This window comes from Salmo salar, chromosome ssa02 (assembly GCF_905237065.1).
Source record: "Salmo salar chromosome ssa02, Ssal_v3.1, whole genome shotgun sequence".
Lineage (NCBI taxonomy): Eukaryota > Metazoa > Chordata > Actinopteri > Salmoniformes > Salmonidae > Salmo > Salmo salar.
This window is the reverse complement of record NC_059443.1, coordinates 52993566-53017385: the sequence shown is the minus strand read 5'-3', so window position 1 is coordinate 53017385 and position 23820 is coordinate 52993566. Positions and strand designations below refer to the sequence as shown.

The window sequence follows — 23820 nt, the reverse complement described above, 5'->3', positions numbered from 1 at the left end:
CATGATTCCATATGTTTTATTTCATAGTGATGTCTTCACTATTATTCTACAATGTAGAAAATAGTAAAAATAAAAACCCTTGAATGAGTAGGTGTGTCCAAGTGTTTTGACTGGTACTGTATATGCCGTGTAAACTACAACCAGTTAGCACGTTTCCTAGTTCCGACTAGCATGTGAATGCGACAATATTCATGAGCGCTCCAATGTATACATTTTTTGAAAGTTTTTAAAATGAGTAAAAACAAACATTTCATAAATGCATTCCTATATTGTTGTGTAACTATTGAACTATTGGTGATGAGATAATATTGTGTAATTGTTATATACCGAGTGATGCAATGCTAGCTAAGCTAGCACCAAAACTAGCACAATATCAGGCTCTTCCCCTTTTCCTTTTCTACTGCAGTTTCAGATGAGCAGCATTCAGTGAGTCCGTGCTCACCCTAGTGAACAAGTAGCCAGTGCCCTTAATGGGGGTGCCAATGCCAAAGAGGAGAAAAGTACAGGGATCAAAGATGGCCAGTAGAGAGCGAGCAAGAGCACCGCTCATGTTGAGGCAGGGAGAGGACAAACAGGTCATCAGGTGAGAATTTCAGCTGTGTAACCAAGTAAGAACATTCTAGCCTCGACTCCTTGTAAGTTAATTTGGTATAAGTAGTGCTTGACTTGGGCAGGATCTCACCGGAGCTGAGTACCGGCACCTCACCTTTTCTACTGCTTGAGCTCCTGTTCCTCCTGTACCTATTTCAGTCCAAGTTAAGCAATGGGTATAAAAAATGATTCAAGTTATTCAAGTACTAGCCAAAAGTGGTGAAGGGTACAGAAATAAAATAGATTTAACATTGAAATGTAGTTAAAGAAGTGGTGTGGTGGTGACTTTCTGAACTGTTAAGAGTAAGAAGACAGTTAAAAGTAATATAGAATAATATTGGTGTTTCAGTTGTGATTGGGGTATATTGAACAAATTATCAGGGCATTTTTTAAATGTATTTTCCCTTAAAGCTTCACCAGAAGTAATCATTTCACAGTTATTTTTTAAAACAATCCTTCAGGGGGGTATGACCCCTGACCCCCTCCAATATCAAACAAAAAGTTACACCCTTGCCTCCAGGACAAGTATTTGGAAACACCCCACCATCCATCAGACCTACAATAGTAATGGTACAATAGCACAGATTTAGGGGCTTAAAAATAATATATTGATCCATTAATCGTCTTGATCCTTCTGCTGACATCTAGGTAGTGTTCATTAGAGCATCCAATAAAAAACAAAAATGAGCTCTAGCCATTTCTAAAGTAGTCTAAGCATTAGCATAGAGAAATGTTAGTAAAAATAATAAGACACTTTCTATCCAGGGCATGTCTTTTAAATTAGTTAAACCTAACCTTGGTTCAGGTATGTTTGGTGACAGAGGAAATACATACCATCATTAGCTCTCAGAAACAATATATTAGCATATAAAATAATTAATAGTAAGTGCTATTCTTAGTGCTAAAATGTTCACGCTCATATCAGTGCCTTTTTATTCTTACATTTATTGGCCAAAGGTCTTTGTTTGATTTACAGAGAAATGCTCCTAATATGAGTGCAGCATACACTGTAGGCAGAAAATCTAATCAAATAACATTTTATTGGTCACATACACATGGTTAGCAGATGTTAATGCGAGTGTAGCGAAATGCTTGTGCTTCTAGTTTCGACCGTGCAGTAATAATCTAACAATTTCACAACAACTACCTTATACACACAAGTGTAAAGGAATGAATAAGAATATGTACATATAAATATATGGATGAGTGATGGCCGTGCGGCATAGGCAAGATGCAGTAGATGGTATAGAGTACAGTATATACATATGAGATGAGTAATGTAGGGTATGTAAACGTTACATAAAGTGGCATTGTTTAAAGTGACCAGTGATACATTTATTGCATCCAATTTTTAATAATTAAAGTGGCTAGAGATTGAGTCAGTATGTTGACGGTTATTTATTTCTAAAGCAGAAGAAAAGGCGGATGAGAAAGAACTCGCATAGTAGCTGTCTAAAAACGAGAAAGCATTGATTTTGAAATATTACTTGTTCAATTCCATCCTATCGTCATTTAATCAGTCTCAAAGGTATCAGAGGCTATGAAGTCTAATGTATTGCATATTCAAACAACAGCACTTTACGTTTCAGCTTCATTTCGCCTATCAATGCCAAAGTTTTCCATACTGGTGTCTTCTGTGGGTCCTTTCATCCTTCTGAACCTACAAGGAAAAGAAATGGAGATGTTGAAACAGTGGTTAGCCTAGAATCATTTCTTTCATAGTCATTTTGGGGATAAGGGAGTCATAATTGCAAATATGGCTAGTGGCAAGGGCTAGATTCATTACCATTAGTAATTTCCTGCTAATCTTAACTTCATGTTAATAACAAACACAATAAGCAAACATGAATAAGCTACTCACTTGATAACAGTGAAGGTCCCCATCGCCACCAATCCCAGCAGGCTCAGGCTGAACAGGACCCCCAGGACGATGACTATGACCTGGTCAGAGGCGGGGTCGGCTGACTCCTCCTCCTCCAACACGTGCTCCAGCCCCGCCCCAAACACCTTCTCTAGCTCCGCCTCCACCGTGCTCGCCTCGCTCTGCAGCTTGCTGTGGGTGACGACAGAGAAAGGACATTAGGGGGCTTATTCTCAAGAATGCAACGTCACATTACAAAAGGTTCAGAGAGATTGGTATTGTGTAGAACAGACATGGATGTGTCGAATAGAACATTGTGTAAGCAATGTTGCATTCAGTCATTGTATGTCACCTACTAAAGAATGCTTCAGAAAAATTCCCTTAATGAAACCAACCTCAGACCCACCACCCTCAAAGTTAAAGTTTAATCAACAATGGCTTTCATTTCCTCATTATAGGATGGGCTACTTTGTTATGGATGAAGTGATTTTCGACAACACATCGGTCTTACTTTTTGACGACTTCGGCAGGGATGACTTCCCCGTGGTCCACGGCAATGAAGCTGACGTACGTCTTGGCGGCGCTCTCAGATTCCCGGGACCGTACAGCTCCTCTGCTGGTGCTGGAAATCCCTATCACCTTCACGGTCCAGCCCAGAACTCGCCCTAAAGACCTAAGAGACACAGAGAATGAGAGACATATGAGAATAGACGGAGGAAGAGAGAGAAAGTGAGTATTGAAAGTGGGCAGAAGAACCCTGTCTAACAGCCCCGCCAAGGAAAGGACACACTTTTGTGAGGTCCATATTGTGTGTTACAAAAACCTTGATATCAGTTCTAATATCTTACTCTTCCATCACAGGGACCTTCTTCTCCACAACATTGGTGGCCTGGTTGAGGGAGATGACTACGACATCATTACTGGCACTTCCCTGCACGTCCACCTGGGGGCAGGTTAGAGCAGCATACTGTAACTACTGTTGCAAGTGAGTCGAGTCATGTGTGTTACCATACGTACAGTACACAGTTGTCACCACTCACCTCCACCGTGGTTGTAGCATGGAGTCCTTTAGGATCTGTGACCTTCACCAGGAGGGTGGTTGTCTTTCCTTCTAATCCCACCGCTGACACCACATACACCTGGCCCGTGGAACGGCCCACGTCGAAAGACGAGCTGGACTCCATCAGACTGTAGTCCAGACGCCCGCTGTCACCACTGTCTGGGTCTGTGGCCTGGGGAGAGGGGAGAGGGGAGAAGAGTGGGGGGGATCAGGATGGAGGAGCTGGATGAGAGAATTTATGTCGACTTTGACATGGCACCAGGGATGTAGTGGTTATCCCTCTGTTCACTATTGCATCCCTTACCTGAACTTGGACCACAGGGTATTTGTATGGGGCAATGCTGAAGATCTTGGCTTCATAAGTCTCTTCCTTGAACTCTGGGGCTTCGTTCACATCTTCCACCTGCACCCTGACCTGAGAGGAAGAGTGAGGGAAGAGAGTGAGGGACGAAAGACTACTTGTGATTCTAAATCTGTTCCCCCATATGAGGAGATCTTTTCATCTAGGCAACACCTCTAGAACTTCCTCTAAATCTGGTCGCCAGGTACCAGGATGGGTCATACCATTGCAACGGCAGAAGTAGGGGGAGTTCTGGAGTCCACTGCCTCCACCTCCAGGATGTACCACTCCTGAGTCTCTTTGTCCAGCGGCTCTCTGGTGATGAGGGCTCCCAGGGCATTGACGGAGAACAGGTCCGTGTGAGTAGTCAGGACGTAAGTGACCACAAACATGGGGCTCCCTGAGGTTGCCTTCACTGTCCCCACAGGTCTCCCTTTTGGTTCGTTCTCCAGAATGCTGAAGTTGTAGGAGGAGCTCTCAAAGGCCACGTTCACTCCAAGGCTGACAGTCATCAGGTGAACCTGGACATTGGCTATGAGGGGGAAAGAGAGAACACACACAGATTTAGCATCTATCATTATTCAGACTAACATACGATATCATACACACAAGCCCACTTGTGATGCTCGATCCCTGACCTGTGGAGTTCAGAGGAGGCAGCCCGCTGTCCTTTGCCATCGCAGTGAGTTCAAGCGGTGTGTCCTCTGTGACATCAGAAAGGTCAGAGGCCACGGTCACCTCTCCTGTGCTACCATTCAGGGCCAAGCGAGGGGAGGCACCTGAGGAGAAACTAGACAGCCAGAGGAGAAGCATTTGACGCATAACTCTGTGTAAAAACAGACAATTTCTTCAATATCGTTAAGGATCCATTTAGGCCAATTTTTTCCTTAATGTGGACTTGAAACTCATCTCTACAGTATCGGCTCTACGACTGGGAGTAGAAAGTACAACAGAGGTGTGTGTGAGTTGGACAGCAGTGCACGGCTAACCTGTAGGTGACGAGAGCGTTCAGGCCCATGTCCGTGTCTGTGGCAGAGAGGCTCAACAGCACGTCCCCCACCTTGGCGTCCTTCACCAGAATGCTCTTCGTGTACGTATTAGCACTGAACACCGGCGTGTTGTCATTAACATCTGTCACGCTCACTCTGATGCTGGTTATGTTCTGGTGAAGCGGGGTTGGAATCGTTGAAACCAACTTTGTGTAAGAAGGTAGGCTGCGCAGAACTTTGATATTGTCTGTTATGGTATTGTGGTGTACGGTGTTATGATATGGTACTGCTATGGTAATGTGGTACTGATTTCAGGGTGAAGGGTCCCTATAAATTAGGCCACTGTGTTTTGTATATAGTACCTGTCTCTGTGGTGTCCCCTTGTCAGCGGCCACAATAACCAGCTCATAGATGTCATTGGTCTCCCGATCCAGAGGACCCACAACCAGTAGCATCCCATCCTTCAACACAAGACACACTTGTGTAAATACACAGTGTTACCCTAACAACATTGCTCATGATTAAGCTTGTATGCTGAGATGAAATGAAACATGGTTTGCCAATGATGTCATCAAAAGCATCTGCTTTTTTTTGTGTGTTTGGTCATTTCTTAATCAAAATGATTGACCCCTCAGTAAACAAACCTGGTACCCTAGATCCAAATTCTCATCTAACAAAATGTATTATGTAAAGAAGGTTTACCAGAAGCTTCATTATTTGGTTGGACTCACCTCCCTGAAGCGAAATAGCGTGGCAGATGAGGAGATGGAGAAGGTGACTTCTCCGTTGGAGCCGAGATCTGAGTCTGTGGCCAGGATATGGTACACCTCTCCTGGGGACGTGTCAGAGTACTCCCCCTCAGGGAAAGGGATGGGGTCTGGAAGAGTGGGGAACTGGGGTGTGTTGTCATTGTAGTCCAGAACGGTGATGTTGAGCTGGGCTGTGGCGTTCAGCCCACCTTTGTCCACCGCCACCACCTGAACACAGTGAGAGGGGTAAGATCCTAACAGGTAACGCAGTTGACAAAACGTAACATTGTTGACTCCAACGCATAACGTTGCTGACCTTCATGGTCTCACTGAGCATCTTAAGTCAAATTACCAGCCTGCATTTGCTTATCCACATCGTACATTTTTATCACCTATATGACTTAACAACATGAGCAAAGACAAGGTTTACTTTGGCGTTAAGGTAAGGGTGATAGGAAAAGAGAGATTCTCCTCCAGCTGCGTCCTTTGTCCATCGTTAAGATATGAAAATGTTTCCCTCCTCTACATGGATTACATTTATGGAAGTACACCCAACAGTTATTGGGGCCTATATTTGGCTGTAGATCTTATGAGAAATGCAGCTAAAGCACATGATTGCTTGACATGACGTGGTATACCTTTAAAACGTAGTTATCCTCTGTCTCTCTGTCCAAGGTGACGTCACTCTTCAGGGACACAACACCTTGTTTGTTTATGTTGAAGGTATCACTTGTAAATACGAAGTGACCATTCGAGAATCCACCCTAAAAGGATAACACAGAGATATGTTAATGGTGTGTGTCGGCGTATCATTCCTATGTTCGTCAGAAATGTATTAGTGGGATGGATGTATTGAAATATTTTCAGATTGTTGATATCGTCATGATAAACACCATTATGTATCACCATTATATATTGTCATCGATATATATATTGTCATTGATATATATAGTCATTGATATACCGTAATCGATATAGCAATATTATATATAGCCAATATTCTTCATGTCGTGCAGATATAGCCCTGATCTCAATGTAGATAGTAATGTCCAAGATATTGTTACCATCATAACAAAATATAATCGATCTCGTGATGATAATGACAGTCTCATTTCTCTGACCTCATCCTCGTCGGTGACCTCCAGGGTCACGACAGCCGCTCCGCTGGCCAGGTTCTCAGAGACGGCGACATCGTAGCGCTCCGCGCTGAACTGAGGCGAGTTGTTGTTCACATCTTTCACCCTCACCACCACTGATCCATTCCCAATGAGGGACGGGGTCCCCCCATCTGCAGCCTGTACCATTAGGTTGTACTCCTTCACTACTCCATAGTCCAAGGCCTGAGCCAGCCGCAGTACCCCAGTGGAAGAGTCGAACTGGAAGAACGCCACGGTCGAGGGAGGGTCTTGCTGAAATATACTATAGGTCACTACACCGTTTGTGCCTTCGTCAAGGTCCACCGCTTCTAGGGTGACCAGTGTCGTTCCCACAGACTCTGTTTCTAAGACCTCAACCTCATATTCTGTCTTGGAGAAACTTGGAATGTTGTCGTTGACGTCAGATACTTGAATGAGCAGGGTGGCGGTAGAGGAGAGAGCTGGACGACCTTGGTCCTGAGCCACCACCTCCAGGCTGAATTCGACTTTGGTCTCTCTGTCCAACGCCCCAGCCAGGGACACCATCCCCATTTTGGGGTCGATAGTGAACTTCCCCTCGCCTCCCCGGAGGGCATAGCGGAGCTCCCTGTTGAAGCCGTCGTCCGCGTCCGTGGCGGTCATGGCAGTGAGGTTGGCCCCTACCTCTGTATCCTCCGGGACAGGGTGTGTCACAGAGCTGGCGCCAAACACGGGGCCGTTGTCATTGATGTCAATCACTAGCACCATGATGATTGCCTCGTCGCTGCTTGTGCCATCCGAGATTGAGATCTGGACTGAGTAGTTCCTTTGGGTCTCATAGTCCAGTTTGACCTTAGAGGTAAAAACGCCTTTGGAGTCAATGGCAAACTTGTCGGCGTCTGTCAGGACCTGAAGCGTCACGGGAACTACTGCAGTTACTCCTAGGAAGGTCACCTGTATTTGGGGTGACAAAAATGTTATAGGATCGATCTGGTTGTTTTTTCAGATGAAGTAGAATTTAGTGGATCTGGGGAAGTTTACCTTGACAATCACAGCCCCTGGATCCGTCTCCTCCTCTATGCTCCCACTGTAGGTGCTCAAGATGAACTGGGGTTTGGAATCTCCAGGTGCCAGGATCTCCACCAGCACTGCGGAGGAACGAGATACTCCGCCCCCTACAGGACAGGAGGAGAACATCCACAGTCACTTTGGGCTGCAATTGTTTTGGGAACCCATAACCAAATCTCCAGCTGTTGACTGACTAGCCTCCGGTAGATATACCACTATTCCTCTCATATTCTTCTAGTCTACAGTGTATATATACTATGATTACCAGGCTAAAGTATGTTTTATTGAGTTGCTTGTGTTCTTTTACATATTTTCTCAACTTTGCGTTCAGATTAATTCCACACTACAATGCACTCAACAAAATTGTTTATATGACAGTACCTTGACGTTCTGTAGACAGAGACTGTACCTAGACTCACCATCTCTTGCTGCCACATAGAGAGGGAACTGAAGGACCTTGTTCTCCTCCAGAGGAATGTTCTGTTCCAGCTTTATCTCGCCTGTGTTTTCATCAATGGAGAAATATCCTTCCAGGTTCCCAAACTCTATTGAGTACTTGACCTGTCCATTAACACCAGCATCCAGGTCTACTGCTTCAACCTACCAATCACATAGCATAAAATGCATGTGGTGACAAAGCAGTACCGTTTTTTTTCCTGTTTACAGTCGTGTTACTGTGGATATGTATGGTGACATCAGCTGATGAAAAGGCTATCATGTGTTTCCCACATTGCAAATGCCTCTGACAAAAACACTTTAACAAACACAGTGACGAATTGAGGTTCAAGGTTAGAAACCATCTCACCTGGGTAACCAACATCCCCACCGTTTGGTTCTTGAAGACCTTGCCCTCGTACCTGGAGCTCTTAAATTGAGGACTGTTGTCATTCTCATCCAGGAGGGTGACGTTCACATCAGCCAACACAACGTGGTTAGGTGGGTCGTTTTCCAGTGCTTCAATCTTCATATTAGATGTAGGGAAGGTATGGGAAGGTGTTCAACAGCATACCAACTGACGTGTGCACTGCCCATTGTGACAGACTAATTGATAAGATACGGTTTATTAGATGGTACAGGGCACTGCCAAGTGCCATTAGACCTGGTTTGCACCTTTTTAGACATATTTACAGGTTCCTTTCTGATTTATAAGTTATTGTGATTATGTCTGCCGCTAAACGGATAAAAGTTGTAGGTCTGAGTACTGCTATGTTTCGGAGTGTCTGACCTGAAAGATGAAGTTTCCAACAGTCTCCCTGTCCAGGTCAGCTGAACTCTTCACTATGACAGTTCCATCCAAGTGTATAGAAAAAGGCACAGTCTCCGGAAGGATCCACAACGTTCCCACAAATCCACCCTGAGGCAAAGACAAAATGGTTTCATGTCCAATTGGGGGGGGGAAACAAAGTTTTAGTGTGACAAATGATTTGGCTCATGTAGAAACAGACACAACTCAAGATACAAACATGTAAACTGTTGTGATATGTGCACTTACTGACATCGCATCCTAGCTTGAGGAGTAAAGTACATCTCTTTTCGTGTAAATCCATCACCCGTTTTTTTGTATGTGTAATGAACCTCTAGGCCACCGTACCTACCTTGTCCAGGTCAGTGACTGTGACTCTGAAAACAGCCGTGTCTATTTGAGAGTTCTCCAGTAGTGTGACAGAGTAGCTTGCTTTATCAAACTCGGGAGCGTTGTCATTGACGTCCTCGATTGTAACAGACACTAAAGTGCCAGCGGTCTTTAGGCTGTCATCCTTCTGAGATGCCTGGAAGGAAGTGATAGATGTTGATATTTCACATCCATAACTTGGAATGTATACAACGGTCACCAGCCCTCCTAATGCCCATACCATGTTAACTGTCTTAAAGCACTTGTGATTGTGAGTGAGTAAATCTACAGTGAGAATGAACTGAGAGAAGTGCGATTTTACTTATTTTGAATAGTCGTAAAACGTTACAATGCTATAGCTACAATTCCCAATACCTTGATATTGACAGTGACTGTAGGTATCTCCTCTCTGTCCAACCCAGTCACCACAGAGATGACTCCACTGTTTGCGTCGATGTTGAAGTTACTCAGATACTTGCTTGGCGATACTGAGGTAAAGTCACAAACAACATTTCACTTCAGCATTTCACCACAAAGTAAACAGAACCAAACAAATTGCCTCATACATGTCAATGATATCGTCATGTTTTTCATGCAAATGTTATATTCTGATGGTTTCCATATGCAAAGAAACACTACATGACCAAAAGTATATGGACACCTGCTTGTCGAACATCTCATTCCAAAATCAAGGGCATTAATATGGAGGTGGTCCCCCCTTTTTTTCCCCACTAGCTGTTGGAACATTGCTGCGGGGACTTGCTTCCATTCAGCCGCAAGAGCATTAGTGAGGTTGGCGTTCCAATTCATCCCAAAGGTGTTCGATTGGGTTGAGGTCAGGCTCTGTGCAGCCCAGTCAAGTTCTTCCACACCGGCCTCGACAAACCATTTCTGTATGGACCTGACTTTATGCACAGGGGCATTGTCAGGCTGAAACAGGAAAGGGCCTTCCCCAAATTGTTGCCACAAAGTTGGAAGCACAGAATCGTCAAGAATGTCATTGTCTACTGTAGTATTAAGATTTCCCTTCACTGAAACTAAGGGGCCTAGCCCGAACCATGAAAAACAGCCCCAGACCATTATTCCTCCTCCCCCAAACTTTACAGTTGGCACTATGCATTGGGGCAGGTAGCGTTCTGGCATCCGCCAAACCCAGATTTGTCCATCGGACTGCCAGATGGTAAAGCATGATTCATCACTCCAGCTGATGCTTGGCATTGCGCATGGTGATCTTAGGCTTGTGTGCGGCTGCTCGGCCATGGAAACCCATTTCATGAAGCTCCCGACGAACAGTTCTTGTACTGACGTTGCTTCCAGAGGCAGTTTGGAACTTGGTAGTGAGTGTTGCAACCGAGGACAGACAATTTTCACGAGCTACGTGCTTCAGCACTCTGCGGTCCCATTCTGTGAGCTGAGCGTTTGTTGCTCCTAGATGTTTCCACTTCACAATATCAGCACTTACAGTTGACCGGGGCAGCTCTAGCAGGGCAGAAATTTTACAAACTGACTTGTTGGAAAGGTAGCATCCTATGATGGTGCCACGTTGAAAGTCACTGAGCTCTGCTGTAAAGCCATTCTACTGCCAATGTTTGTCTATGGAGATTGCATGGCTGTGTGCTTGAGTTTATACACCTGACAGCGACGGGTGTGGCTGAAGTAGCCAAATCCACCAATTTGAGGGGGAGTCCACATACTTTTGTATATATAGTGTACTTGTTTCATATCATTTAGTTTTGCTAAGGCTGATGGGAGTTCTAGTCCAAGGCTGTGACAAAAGCCTCAGGTAGATTACCTGAACTGATGCTGTAGACTATAGCCACATTAATGCCAGTGTCTCCATCTTGTGCTTTTATGGCCTCTGGTTGGATGGTGAGGAAAGGCCCCGTCTAAAGAGGAGATTATGTATTAAATAGACATCACAACCGTGGCAACACAGTAGCTTTAAGGAGACATATATGACATTTTGTAGTCTGATGGGTATAATGACACTCACTTGGCCTTCCTGTATGATAGCCTGGTAAAGGCTGTGATTGAAATAGGGATTCAGATTATCAAAGTCCGTAATCTCAAGGAGAACGGTTGCCGTGTCGAAGAGATCGCCGTTATCCTAAAAGGAAGGATCCCAGAAGCATTATTAATAGATAAACATGGATATCCATTTATGAACCAATGGGGTAGGATGTGATATGGTGAGATCACCTACCCGCGCCTCAACTGTGAAATTGTAGTTTTGTGCGATGTTGTAGTTCAGAGGTCTCTTCAGCAGAACAGCCCCATCGTTGCGGACCTCAAAGTCAGCGGGTGCTGGGTCCTTAAATAAGGTGAAAGACTATGATATTATCCCCTCAGCCAAGTCATTGTGGAACAGTATCAGATAAATCTATTCAGTCATTATTTCCATTAATCCAATACCTGCTATGGATTATAGACCTACATTGTGGCTATATATATTTTTGTAAGACAGTTGTATGGACAGTTTAGACTAGATGTTGACTTTGGTGAATGTGACATATTGATCATGCCGTGGTGAGTAACTTATGTGAACAAAAGGATTCGAACCCGGGTCTCCTGTCCATCCCTCTAAGCCAAGGGAGCTAATGCAGCTCAAGTGTTGTCACAGAACCACTGCTGTTTCAATTATAAAAAGTATAGACCAGGACCTGTATGTATCAAGTGTCTCAGAGTAGGACTGCTGATCTAGGATCAGGTCACCCTTCTTATTCATTATTATTTAAAAGACTAAACTGATCCTATATCAGCACTCCTGCTCTGAGGCTCTTGGTGAATACAGGCCCATGTGTGACTCACCAATATCCGGTATGTAATTCTGTTGTTGTTTATGCTGATATCGGCATCCACAGCTTTCACTCTGATCACCTCAGTATTCACTGCATGAATCTGGAGGGACAAAACACATGGTGGCTTATGCTCTCCATTGTATTGCAAGGTGTAGGACAGGAGTATTATGTTTTTGCCAACTCATCTTCTGTAGACTGATGTAGCCGTACCTCAGATATCCTTTTCGTGTAAACCTTTTGCTCAAATATTGGAGCTTTGTCATTTAGGTCGGTGAGGATAAGTCTTCGTTTATTTTCTATCTGAAGGGATAATAACAGTTGTTATGTCAACAGAATGCACTTCTCATTCATTATAATATATTGTTACAATCCATCATAAACAGCATACATATTAACCATTGTAGTTTATAATCTTTCAATTTTACTTACGTCGCTATTCACACACATAACAGAATACCAAAGTTGCCCGCCAGTCTACAAGAGAAGGGAAATTGTAAAGTTCAAAACCCTTTGCAGCATGATCATCAGGAATTAGCTTTTGCCGGTTTTGGCAATAAAAAAGGTAACACCTAAAGTGAACCATACTAGACCATGGATGACGTTGTATAGCTCTGATCCAGGGCGTTACTGCGCGTTCCTCTACTGTAGGAGTTTAGTAGAGGAACGCGCACCAACACCCTGGACCAGAGCTAGATGTTGTAGAGCAACTATAACCATCTCACCTGTGGTAACAGATCTGCATCCAGCGCCATCTTGGTATGGACTGTTGCATTTGTACTCCCAGGGGTGTAAACTAACTCGAGAAAATTGATGTGGTCTGGAAAGGCATACGCCACAAGCCTCACGGTATTACCCACGGGGATCTCGTCGAGGACTTCCACTTCCCCTGTTGTAGCATCAGTGGGAGGCAAATATTCATTTTGGTGACGTATAGTACCAGAAATTGTTATTAAATGTTGTTAAATGTTTCCCCCTATTACAGTCAATATGTTGTAACAAAGGTTGTTACAAAAAAAGACTGAACCCATTCTATAAATCTCATTTTCTCCCCTCATCCAGCCATCTTTCTCTTTTCCTGTGTAATCCTTTATTAACAGAAATACCAGCATTGGTAACTCATGAACAAATATAATACTTGAATGGATATGGCATTAGTTTACCCTCATATTCCTCATCCACAGGTCCCAGTGTCAGGTCTGACCCTTCAGCACAGTTCACTGATGAAGTACCTAGAAATAAACATGAGGGGAAACATGGTATTGTTCATGTGTATCTTTAGCATCATGAAATAGCAAATGACAATCTCTAATCAGAATTCTGGTGAATTCTATTTGAGTTGTGTCAATATCTCCTTTATTGCCTGTTTTGTATGTTATTTTGCCATTAATACGTGTCACATATCAGTTTGAAAACAATGTCAAAAATGTTACTAAAGCTGCTTTTTTGAGTAAGGGAGCTCCTTAATGCAGGTGTTTCAGCCTAGCTCAGTGCTTTCTGTGGTGGTGGGGCAGCCAGTGGAAAATACGAAGCGTAGGGGTTGGTAATGTTCTCTAGTTGCGCCGTGATTGGCTCAGTGTTCTGTCACTCAAGGGGACACTATATCCCTGCAAAATCTACGGGGAGAGCTCGAAAATTCAAGCCCCTTGGGTGCTGCCATAGCGTTACATTAGAAGTGCCCATCCAAGAAGGCTCAAGGTCATTAGCCACAGATAAAATCACGTTATATCTACCGTAGATTTGATTGGACTGATCATGTCAACATCATACTTTCAAAATCTTAGCTAGAAAACTACTGTAGATAAGCAGTCATCATCATGAATCACGTTGACAATCTGCTGGCAAATCCTTTTCAATCCTTGTCATATGAAGAGAAATTATAGATAAAACGTATCAGTGCTCATCGGCCATTGGACATAAACATTACACAACAAGTTGGAAATCGCAAATTCAACAATGAGTTGGATTGGAAGGAATCAGTGGCTATCTGCAAGCGTTGTAAAACAATCACTAGCCAGCTATTCAGTGGAGTCGGCGTGTGGTCCAAGTCTGGGTTTAAGGGTCTCTTTTCCAAGCTTAAAATGATAAACATTCAACACCATGGGCCAGAAAAGGTTGAAAACATTGTCTAAGTTGTCAATCCAGCATGACTCCTGCCGCGTTCAAAACAACTGGAAACTCGGAACTGGGAAATCTCAGACTTCAGTGACTTCAAGAAAACTGGGACCTCGGAAAATACGAGCTCCGACTGGGAAAATACGTTTTTAACGGTCATTCAATTCGGAATTCCATGTCGGGAACTAGTGGACCTGAAGATCACTGATGTCATGATTCAACATTGTGTTTTTTTCAGAGTTCCCAGTTGTCTTGAAAGCACCATAAATCCAGAGAATGCCAGACTTTGATGACAAAGTTTGATGACAAACTGCTGTTCAAGTTGCTGTTCAAGTGAGTACAGCACAACAAGGTGAGTCCAAAAATGTATTGTATGCTACTTCATAAATGATGTAATATGCCAGGGAGATATGTATACTGTAGCTAAGAAAGTAATACTAAGTGTATGTTGTGTAGTAAGCTGTTAGTAGCCCATGTGCCTCACCCTAATAATTTGGCCCTGTCCCCCTCATAACTTAGCCTACTTGTGGTGCACATGTAGCCTATAGCCTGTTTTAGAGAAATGTAATCATTGAATATTCTAAGAGCTTTCATTGTCTGCTTATATGCTTATTTGTTTAAGCAAGTCAGTCATATCAGCTATGTTTTTTTGAAAGGCAATAAATGAGTCTGAATTAACTGTTTTGTTGCCAGACAAGGCTCCGCTGATAGCCAGGTGTAGCAGTGGTAAGGTGTTGGGACTGCTGTTAGGACTCTGCTGCTGTTGGGACAGATTTATGTAGGCCCTAACAGTTTGTGGGCACCATTATAGTGCAATTAATGTATTGTTTAGAGTTGTTTTGTGTTGTGGCTTTGCTGGCATGCATCTAAAAATGTTTTGGGGAGTTTGCCCTACCAAGATTGACATGCTAAAATCGCCACTGTAGTTAGGTAACAAAAATATATGCGTCATGGTGGTCTTATGGCAACGCTCCCGGCTCCAGCCATATATATGCCTCTCCCTACCGGTTCATTCCCCGCGTTCACCCTTCCTACTGTTACTCCAACTTGCCTGTCTCCCCCTCTGTTTACAAATGTCTAAATGAAGTGTCAAAAATACATAATAATCTAATAAATAGTTTATATGTACAAAATAATATAACAACATACATTTATCAAAATACAAAGGCAAATCCATTACGACTAACATTTATAATTGATCTTAACCGTTTTCTATTAATCTATCTTATACAGTATGCCCCACACCATGTACCGCATTGATATCATACCAATCTTCAAAATGTAGCCACAAACAAACTGTACTCACCGATGGGGACACCCCTGACAACATGAACACAAAGAGAGCCTGAGAGGAGTAACATCCACATAAAATGTATAGCCCCCATATTGGATGGTGATTGTTCCTACTTTTCCACCCCCTGCTACAGTATCGTCCACAGCACCTGCTTGACTGACTGACTGATTTCCTGAATAAAGGGAATATTGAAATGGCTACACCTTATTTACCCTACAATATATTTCTCTCCAGGTTCATGACTTGCTATTAAGTGTTACTGCCTGACTACAGGGGTATAAACAGGTTCAAGGGGCACTGATAACACCATGGAATGTGTTGCGCATCCATTGTAACAGCCACATACAGATGTAGGATCTTAATTTGAGCCTGTTTGCTACAGCAGGAAAATAATCATTTTTAGGGGTTGATACGCTTTTCGTCAGGGCAAATCAATTTGGAAATCAATATCCAAATTACAAACTTTAGAAGCCTTTTTAAAACTCAAATACACTACAAGTTTGCATTCCCTAATGTGCAGGATAATTATCAGCAACAAAAAAGTGATCAAAAATCATAAAAATTGATCTGGAGAATAGAATAGTTGATCCAAAATGGACTCCTAAGCTTGACAGCTCCATGGTATCATTGTGTGCCAATGAAGACTTCCTGTAACTGGTACTCCGCCTGTCTAACCCAACTCCGCCTTATCACTAAGTGTACCAATATTGAGATAATGGTCAGACCCATACCTAGGATTTGAGCTGAGGTTGAACTGTATGTCTGTCTCGGAAAATACCTAGTGCATTTCAATTCAATGAAAAATTGTGTAGGCTGCAGGGAAATAATGCTTTAATACCCTCACCTCAGATTAAGTTGGCTATTACTGTACAAGTTTCTAGTCCCGTTTGTGGTGACATTAAACTACATATTCAATAAAAACTGAATGGAGATGAGGTTATTATGAAACAATGTGATTTGAGAAATCGAGACTGACTACCTTTTGACACGGTAAACAGAGTGTATACTGTAAACCGTCTATAAATAGACCATCGTTGACCGTAATCATTGAACTTTGACCTTGTATAAATCACAGCAGGTGTGACACACACGAAGATACACAGTAGTTATTGTCACGTGTGCTCCCTCTCCGGCCTCTAGGTCACCAGGTTGCTCGTTATGGCGCACACCTGTCACCAGTGTTACACGCATAATGACACTCACCTGGACTCCATCACCTCCTTGATTACCTGCCCTTTATATGTCACTCTCTTTGGTTTCTTCCCCAGTCGTCATTGTTCGTGTTTCTTGTTTTGTTTATTTATTCGTTAATTAAATGTATTCACTCCCTGAACTTACTTCCGCCTCTCAACGTACATCGTTACAGTTATAAACTACTGCTTGTGAAAAAGGGATTTCAATTGATATGAGAATAAATATGTGAATCTATTTAAATGATTGTAAACGGGTCCTTTTCTACAATATACATTGTAATGAGATGATTTTGAATTAAACATACATTTTGAATATGAGAAGCTTTAATAAATGCATTGGAATAGAAACCAAGTTAAAGAAGCTAATTCTCTCTTTCTCTTCATTACATATCTATCTATCTATAGCATCCCACACCTGGGAACTATAACACAGGCATAATCAATGAACTACAGTATGTTCTGACTGGTCAATAGTTCTCAGTGCTATCTTTAAGCGAATATAGAATAAAGAGTGGGAAATAGATGGGTTGATTTAATGTATGCTTTCTTTGATCGCTAATGCACAAATGGTGACTTATTCCCTTTTATCAACAGTTGGCTTATGATTTCTAACAAATTCACATTCTGAATGAATGCTTCATAATGAGTCGACGTTGACACTTTGTACCAGTTTTCCGCTTGTAAAACCACTTTACTCATCTCTTTCTGCTTCACAAACGTTTTAGCTATAAGGTGTGGTATCGGTTTGTGGTTGGCTTTGCTTTACCAGGTCGCAGTTGTAAATGAGAACTTGTTCTCAACTAGCCTACCTGGTTAAATAAAGGTGAAATAAAAAAATAAAATGGTCTTACTTTTTAATCAGATTTTCATCGGAACAATTTACTGTAGGGCTGTATTTAATCTGTGTCGCTGAAGAGTTACAGATCGCGAGATAGAAATGTAAAGGTAATTTCCCATTGAGACGACATATGCCTTCAAATTTCGATCATGCTGTAACGCTGAACTTCGCCGATACGAATCGAATAGATCCCTTTAGTCATTTGAATCTAAACAAGAAGCTGTTTAACCAATTAGAACAGAGCTGTTACAACACTGTGGGAATTTGATAAACTATTGGCATTGGTTTTACAGAAAATCAAATATGTACAGTTGCATTAGTGAAAGAGAATTATGATTATTAAAGGGCAATCTGCGTTTCAAATAATAACAAAGTGGGTACCCCACTACTGTTTGGTAAAAACCTGAGGGATAGGGCTGAAGAAATGTAACCACCCTGAAATTCATAGACAGTAGAAATTCATAGACAGTAGATAGATAACAAATATTCTATTTAATGTAAAATAGTTACAAAAAATACCTTGAGACATCACATTAAGCCCTGTACAGCATATGGAACAAATTAATTTATTGTACACATTTTTCTAATCCTTGGGCATCCTAAAGTTCTAGCTGGGGGAATCCCCCTTAGGATTTAGATAAATAATAAATAAATAAAAGGCCTTTGAAAAAATATTTATTGCAAGGATAACCCAAAGTGACAAAAAAGTTTGTGCAGACATTTCACTGAACTGTTAACATATCATTTAGAAGAGTATATCATTTGACTTGGATACACCTATCGAAAAGCTTCATCTAAAATGTAAGGTTGTTGTCACGTCCTGACCATAGTAAGTGGTTATTTTCTATGGTAGAGTAGGTCAGGGCATGACAGGGGGGTTTTCTAGTTTAGTTTTTCTATGTTGTTATGTTCTAGTTTTGTAGTTCTATGTTGGGTTGTTCTAGTTTTTTTATTTCTATGTTGGGCTTTGTTTGAGATGACCTCCAATTAGAGGCAGCTGGTCATCGTTGTCTCTAATTGGAGGTCATATTTAAGTTGGTGTTTGTCCCACCTGGGTTTGTGGGAGATTAATTTTGAGTAGTGTATGTTTTCACCTCTGCGTCACGGTTTGTTGTTTTTTGTCATTCAGTTTATTTATGTATTGCATAGTCTCACAGTATAAATAAAATGTGGAATGACACACACGCTGCACTTTGGTCCGCTCATTCCTACGACATCCGTGACAGAATCTCCCACCACCAAAGGACCAAGCAGTGTGATCAGCAGGACAAATGGACTTGGGAGGAGATATTGGACGGGAAAGGACCCTGGAGGCAGGCTGGGGAGTATCGCCGTCCTAAATCGAGACAGCATTTAGGAAATCGAGGCAGCAAGAGCGGAGCGGCGATACTACAAGGCACTATACCAGCCACGAGGCAAGTGCGAGAGGCAGCCCCCCAAAAAATTTGCACACGGGGAGATTGGCAGAGTCAGGTTGGAGACCTGAGCCAACTCCCCGTGCTTACCGTGGGGAGCGAGTGAAGAAGCAAGCACTGTGTTATGCGGTGATGCGCACTGTGTCGCCAGTGCGCATTCACAGTCCGGTGCGATCTGTGCCTGCGCCCCGCATTTGCTGAGCTAGGTTGAGCATTCAGCCAGGAAGGATGGTGCCAGCTCAGCGCTCCTGGTCTCCAGTTCGCCTTCTCGGTCCAGGATATCCTGCGCCGGCGCTGCGCACTGTGTCGCCAGTGTGTGTTCACAGCCCAGTTCGTCCTGTGCCAGCTCCCCGCGTTTGCCGGGCGAAAGTAAGCATCCAGCCAGGACGGGTTGTGCCAGCTATACGCTCGAGACCTCCAGTGCGCCTCCACGGCCCAGTATATCCTGTGCCTGTCCCACGTACCCGGCCACCAAAGAGTCTATCCAGCCTGGTACGCCCTGTGCCTGCTCCTCGCACTTGCCCTGAGGTGCGTGTTACCAGTCTGGCGCCACCTGTGCCAGCCCCACGCATCAGGCCTCCAGTGCGCATTCCCAGTCCAGAGCTTCCGGCGACGGCCCGCGGCCCAGAACCTCCTGAGACGGCCCGCGGCCCAGAACCTCCTGAGACGGCCCGCGGCCCGGAACCTCCGGCGGCAATCCACGGTCTGGTGGTACAGAAGCAGAGGGATCAGCGGGCGGAGCGGGGGTTACGCCCCGAACCGGAGCCGCCTCCTCTGCTGGAGGATCCGCTGGATAATAAGGTTCTGTGTACTGCACCAGAGCCGCCATAGACACTTGTCACCCTCCCTACCCTCCCTTTTTTTTGTTTTCTTTTGTTGTTTATTTGCATTCGGAGTCTGCAACTTTGGGGGGGGGGGGGGGCTACTGTCACGTCCTGACCATAGTAAGTTGTTATTTTCTATTGTAGAGTAGGTCAGGGCGTGACGGGGGTTTTCTAGTTTAGTTTTTCTATGTTATGTTCTAGTTTAGTTTTTCTGTGTTGGTTGTTCTAGTTTTTGTATTTCTATGTTGGGCTTTGTTTGAGATGATCTCCAATTAGAGGCATCTGGTCATCGTTGTCTCTAATTGGAGGTCATATTTAAGTTGGTGTTTGTCCCACCTGGGTTTGTGGGAGATTAATTTTGAGTAGTGTATGTTTTCACCTCTGCGTCACGGTTTGTTGTTTTTTGTCATTCAGTTTATTTATGTATTGCATAGTTTCACAGTATAAATAAAATGTGGAACGACACACACTGCACTTTGGTCCGCTCATTCCTATGACATCCGTGACAGTTGTATTACTCCATACTTATATTTTTGATGTCATTTGAGTCTTTGTAAACAAACCATGTATACCTTCAACATATCAGAGTTATTTTGAGAAGAGGTTTGGACCTATTGGCTTAGCTCAACTGTTTGGGTGTTGGACCGACAGTCTACGGACCCAGGTTGGAGTCCTGGTTGGAACACACTATCATGCCAATCTCCTGGGCTGTCAGTCTTTGGAAGTATAGCTCCATTTACATTCAATGTAGCTTATTTTGTTCCAAACCTGTTACAAACCAGAAACAGATTCTGTTTTCTGTTCCATACCAGGAACAGGTTCTGTATTCTATTCCATACCAGGAACAGGTTCTGTATTCTGTTCCATACCAGGTAACTGGGCTGTGTTGTTTTCTTTAGACTAGAGGTTGATTATAATCTATAAGAAATATACACATATTAAGTAGTGATTGTATGTTGAAATAAATAATTTTAATAAAACAATTACTTTATTCTAAATAATTGTTTAAAAAGTTACTTTGGGTTAGGGTCACTGCTGTAGCTACAGTGTAACAATAATGAGTAATTACAATAGTATTGCACTGTAAACCTACTTACAGGAGCACTGCAATAAATGACGTCCATGGTTATGTACCCAATTCATCCTGCAAGAGGAAGTTGCACAACTCTTTTGACTCTCTTTGGCCCAGTCTACAGAATGACACAGCATCGCGTCTCCCGCCGAGGCTTATGGGAGTCTCTGCTCTCGGGGATACTAACAGAAACATGACTCTGTGTCCGCATGTTTACTTTGCTCTCACGAGGCATTGTGGCATGTCAATCACAGACTCCCTTGATGGTGTTGGCCTGGGACTCACAACAGATGGCCTCTTGATGTTGACCCGGTCAGGTTGGCTGACAGCTGGTTGATAAACGGTGGTGTGGCTTCGAGCTGGAGTCTCTTGCCGCTTGACTGCTTTGACAAACATAATCAGTCTGGGCACCAGGTACCCAGCTTGCCTTAGCAGCTCCTCCAGCTCCAGATTGCGGATGAGCCTGACCAAACCCCTACTGATCCGATAAGTCTTCTGGCGATCAAAGGTCCTCACATCCTCATGTTGGGTCGGGGTGAAGGCTGATGATACGGTCCATATTGCTGTCATCATGGTGTCCTTCGTAGTTCTGCGTAATGTACGGTGGCAAGTCATCTGCCCCTGGGGTATTCAGGTTGCCCATGTCATAGCATGGAAAGTTCTGGTTGGGGAGCAGTTGCTAACAGTAACCGTCACACTCGAGTCGGTTATCGGAGCGATGGAAGACGAACTCCTTCCTTTTGGGGTTGTATGGCGCCAGCAGGTCACCATTGTTGTCGAATATGACGTAGTTATGGGAGAACCAGTGGAGCAGGTAAAGCCCATGCCTGGGCCAAGGCCTACCAAAGCCAGACGAGTTGAGGTGTCCCATTACCTTTCATGTTTTAACGTTAGCCATCGATACACCTGAAAATATTGGAAGGATGAGAGAGAGGAAGGAGGAGAGAGAGGAAAGAGGAGAGAGAGGAAAACAAAATGTTAACCCTACTACTAAATGACATGCCTGTCATACACAACATAGCTACACTACATGACCAAAATGCATGTGGACACCTGCTCGTTGAACATCTCATAAAAAATGAATGGGTATTAAATATGGAGTAGGTCCCCCTTTGCTGCTATAAAAGCCTCCACACTCTAGGTTTGTGTGCGGCTGCTTGGCCATGGAAACCCACTTCATGAAGCTCCTGACGAACTCGGTAGTGAGTGTTGCAACCGAGGACAGACAATTTTTACGCTCTTCAGCACTCGGCGGTCCCATTCTGTGAGCTTGTGTGGCTTTTCACTTCTCGGCTGATCCGTTGTTGGTCCAAGACGTTTCCACTTCACAATAACAGCACTTACAGTTGACCGGGGCAGCTCCAGCAGGGCAGAAAGTTAACGAACTGACTTGTTGGAAAGGTGGCATCGTTGAAAGTCACTGAGCTCTTCAATATGGCCATTCTACTGGCAATTTACATTTACATTTACATTTAAGTCATTTAGCAGACGCTCTTATCCAGAGCGACTTACAAAATGGTGCATTCACCTTATGATATCCAGTGGAACAACCACTTTACAATAGTGCATCTAAATCTTTTAAGGGGGGGGGTTAGAAGGATTACTTTATCCTATCCTAGGTATTCCTTAAAGAGGTGGGGTTTCAGGTGTCTCCGGAAGGTGGTGATTGACTCCGCTGTCCTGGCGTCGTGAGGGAGCTTGTTCCACCATTGGGGTGCCAGAGCAGCGAACAGTTTTGACTGGGCTGAGCGGGAACTGTGCTTCCTCAGAGGTAGGGGGGCCAGCAGGCCAGGCAATGTTTGTCTATGGAGAATGCATGCTGTTTGCTCGATTTTATACACCTGTCAGCAACGTGTTTGGCTGAAATAGCCGAATCAACTAATTTGAAGGGGTGTCCTATACTTTTGTATGTATTTCTATGTGAGAGTTCAACAATGTTGTGCCCTACTGGATTGAGTGGACTGAAGCCAAATACTTGTTTCCTGATCCTGCCACAACCAATATCAACCTATTACAACCTAACCACTCTACCATCCTAATTTTCTGAGCCACAAACTCAACCTATTCTAACCTCATTCTGCATGTAAAACTGCATAGTAGTTTATGATCGGAATTGAAGTTGAGGTCAGTAGCTTGTGAACTTTTGTTTATATTCAAACACTCAATTTTTGTTGTTGTTGAGTATTATTAGCTGATACTGTAATTCACAAACTATACAATAGGTGTTTGATGTTACAGATGCGACGTCAACCTGCGGTAACTGTTACTATGTTGCCATGAACATACACAAGCACGCACTTGCGCTCTCTCTCTTCCACTCTCTCACACACACACACACACACACACACACACACACACACACACACACACACTCATACATACTTCCTGTACCTTTTTTTATGAAGTAGATGGGGTTCTTGCTGTGCCTATTCTGTGTCCTTCTAGTGAGTGTTTTTACGGGTATTATTCTGGTAGGGCTTGGGCGAGGAGGCTGAGAATTGAGGATATGAAACAGAAAGTACCACATTTATTGTATGGTATATTACAGTGTGTATTGAACAAAGCTCATGAGGCGTTTCTAACTTATATTCTTCAAGAATCAATGACTGTATATTATTAATTTAAAGGGGTTAATTATGGATGGGAGATGCCGTATAGTAATAGTACAGTAGTGTATAATTAAGTACAGTAATTAGGACTAACCTAATGCAATTGTCTTAAACCTAATTTATACCTTACGTACACAATGCAAAACTGTACCTTGCTAAACAAAATATAGCAAACAATTGCAGTGACGCAATTAGTAACTTGAAGTTTTATGTTTTTCATTCTCTCATTTCAAGACTTCACAACTCTATTATTGATGTTAACAAGGCAGTTAACCCACTG

General features: G+C 43.3%; 1 protein-coding gene across 2 annotated transcripts; it reads right to left on the bottom strand.

The window, feature by feature from the left end:
* Positions 1-1500: 1500 nt before the first annotated feature.
* On the bottom strand, positions 1501-17793 carry LOC106585813 (protocadherin Fat 4). Of its 2 annotated transcripts, none has more exons than XM_014172466.2 (28): positions 17634-17793; positions 13344-13412; positions 12906-13069; positions 12613-12657; positions 12394-12483; positions 12194-12283; positions 11589-11696; positions 11379-11492; positions 11178-11271; positions 9761-9873; positions 9369-9542; positions 8999-9127; positions 8579-8734; positions 8193-8373; positions 7747-7880; positions 6712-7659; positions 6229-6354; positions 5573-5818; positions 5204-5302; positions 4842-5014; positions 4491-4642; positions 4077-4384; positions 3817-3927; positions 3493-3684; positions 3301-3395; positions 2964-3125; positions 2453-2644; positions 1501-2251 (listed from the first exon to the last, which is right to left on the bottom strand). In XM_014172466.2, exons 3-28 carry the CDS (start codon positions 12933-12935, stop codon positions 2170-2172), a joined length of 4344 nt encoding a protein of 1447 aa, XP_014027941.2. In that variant the 5' UTR covers positions 12936-13069; positions 13344-13412; positions 17634-17793; the 3' UTR covers positions 1501-2169. The 2 variants fall into 2 exon arrangements, with proteins under 2 accessions (XP_014027941.2, XP_045561833.1); XM_045705877.1 differs by lacking the exon at positions 17634-17793 and adding an exon at positions 15602-15867.
* Positions 17794-23820: the final 6027 nt, after the last annotated feature.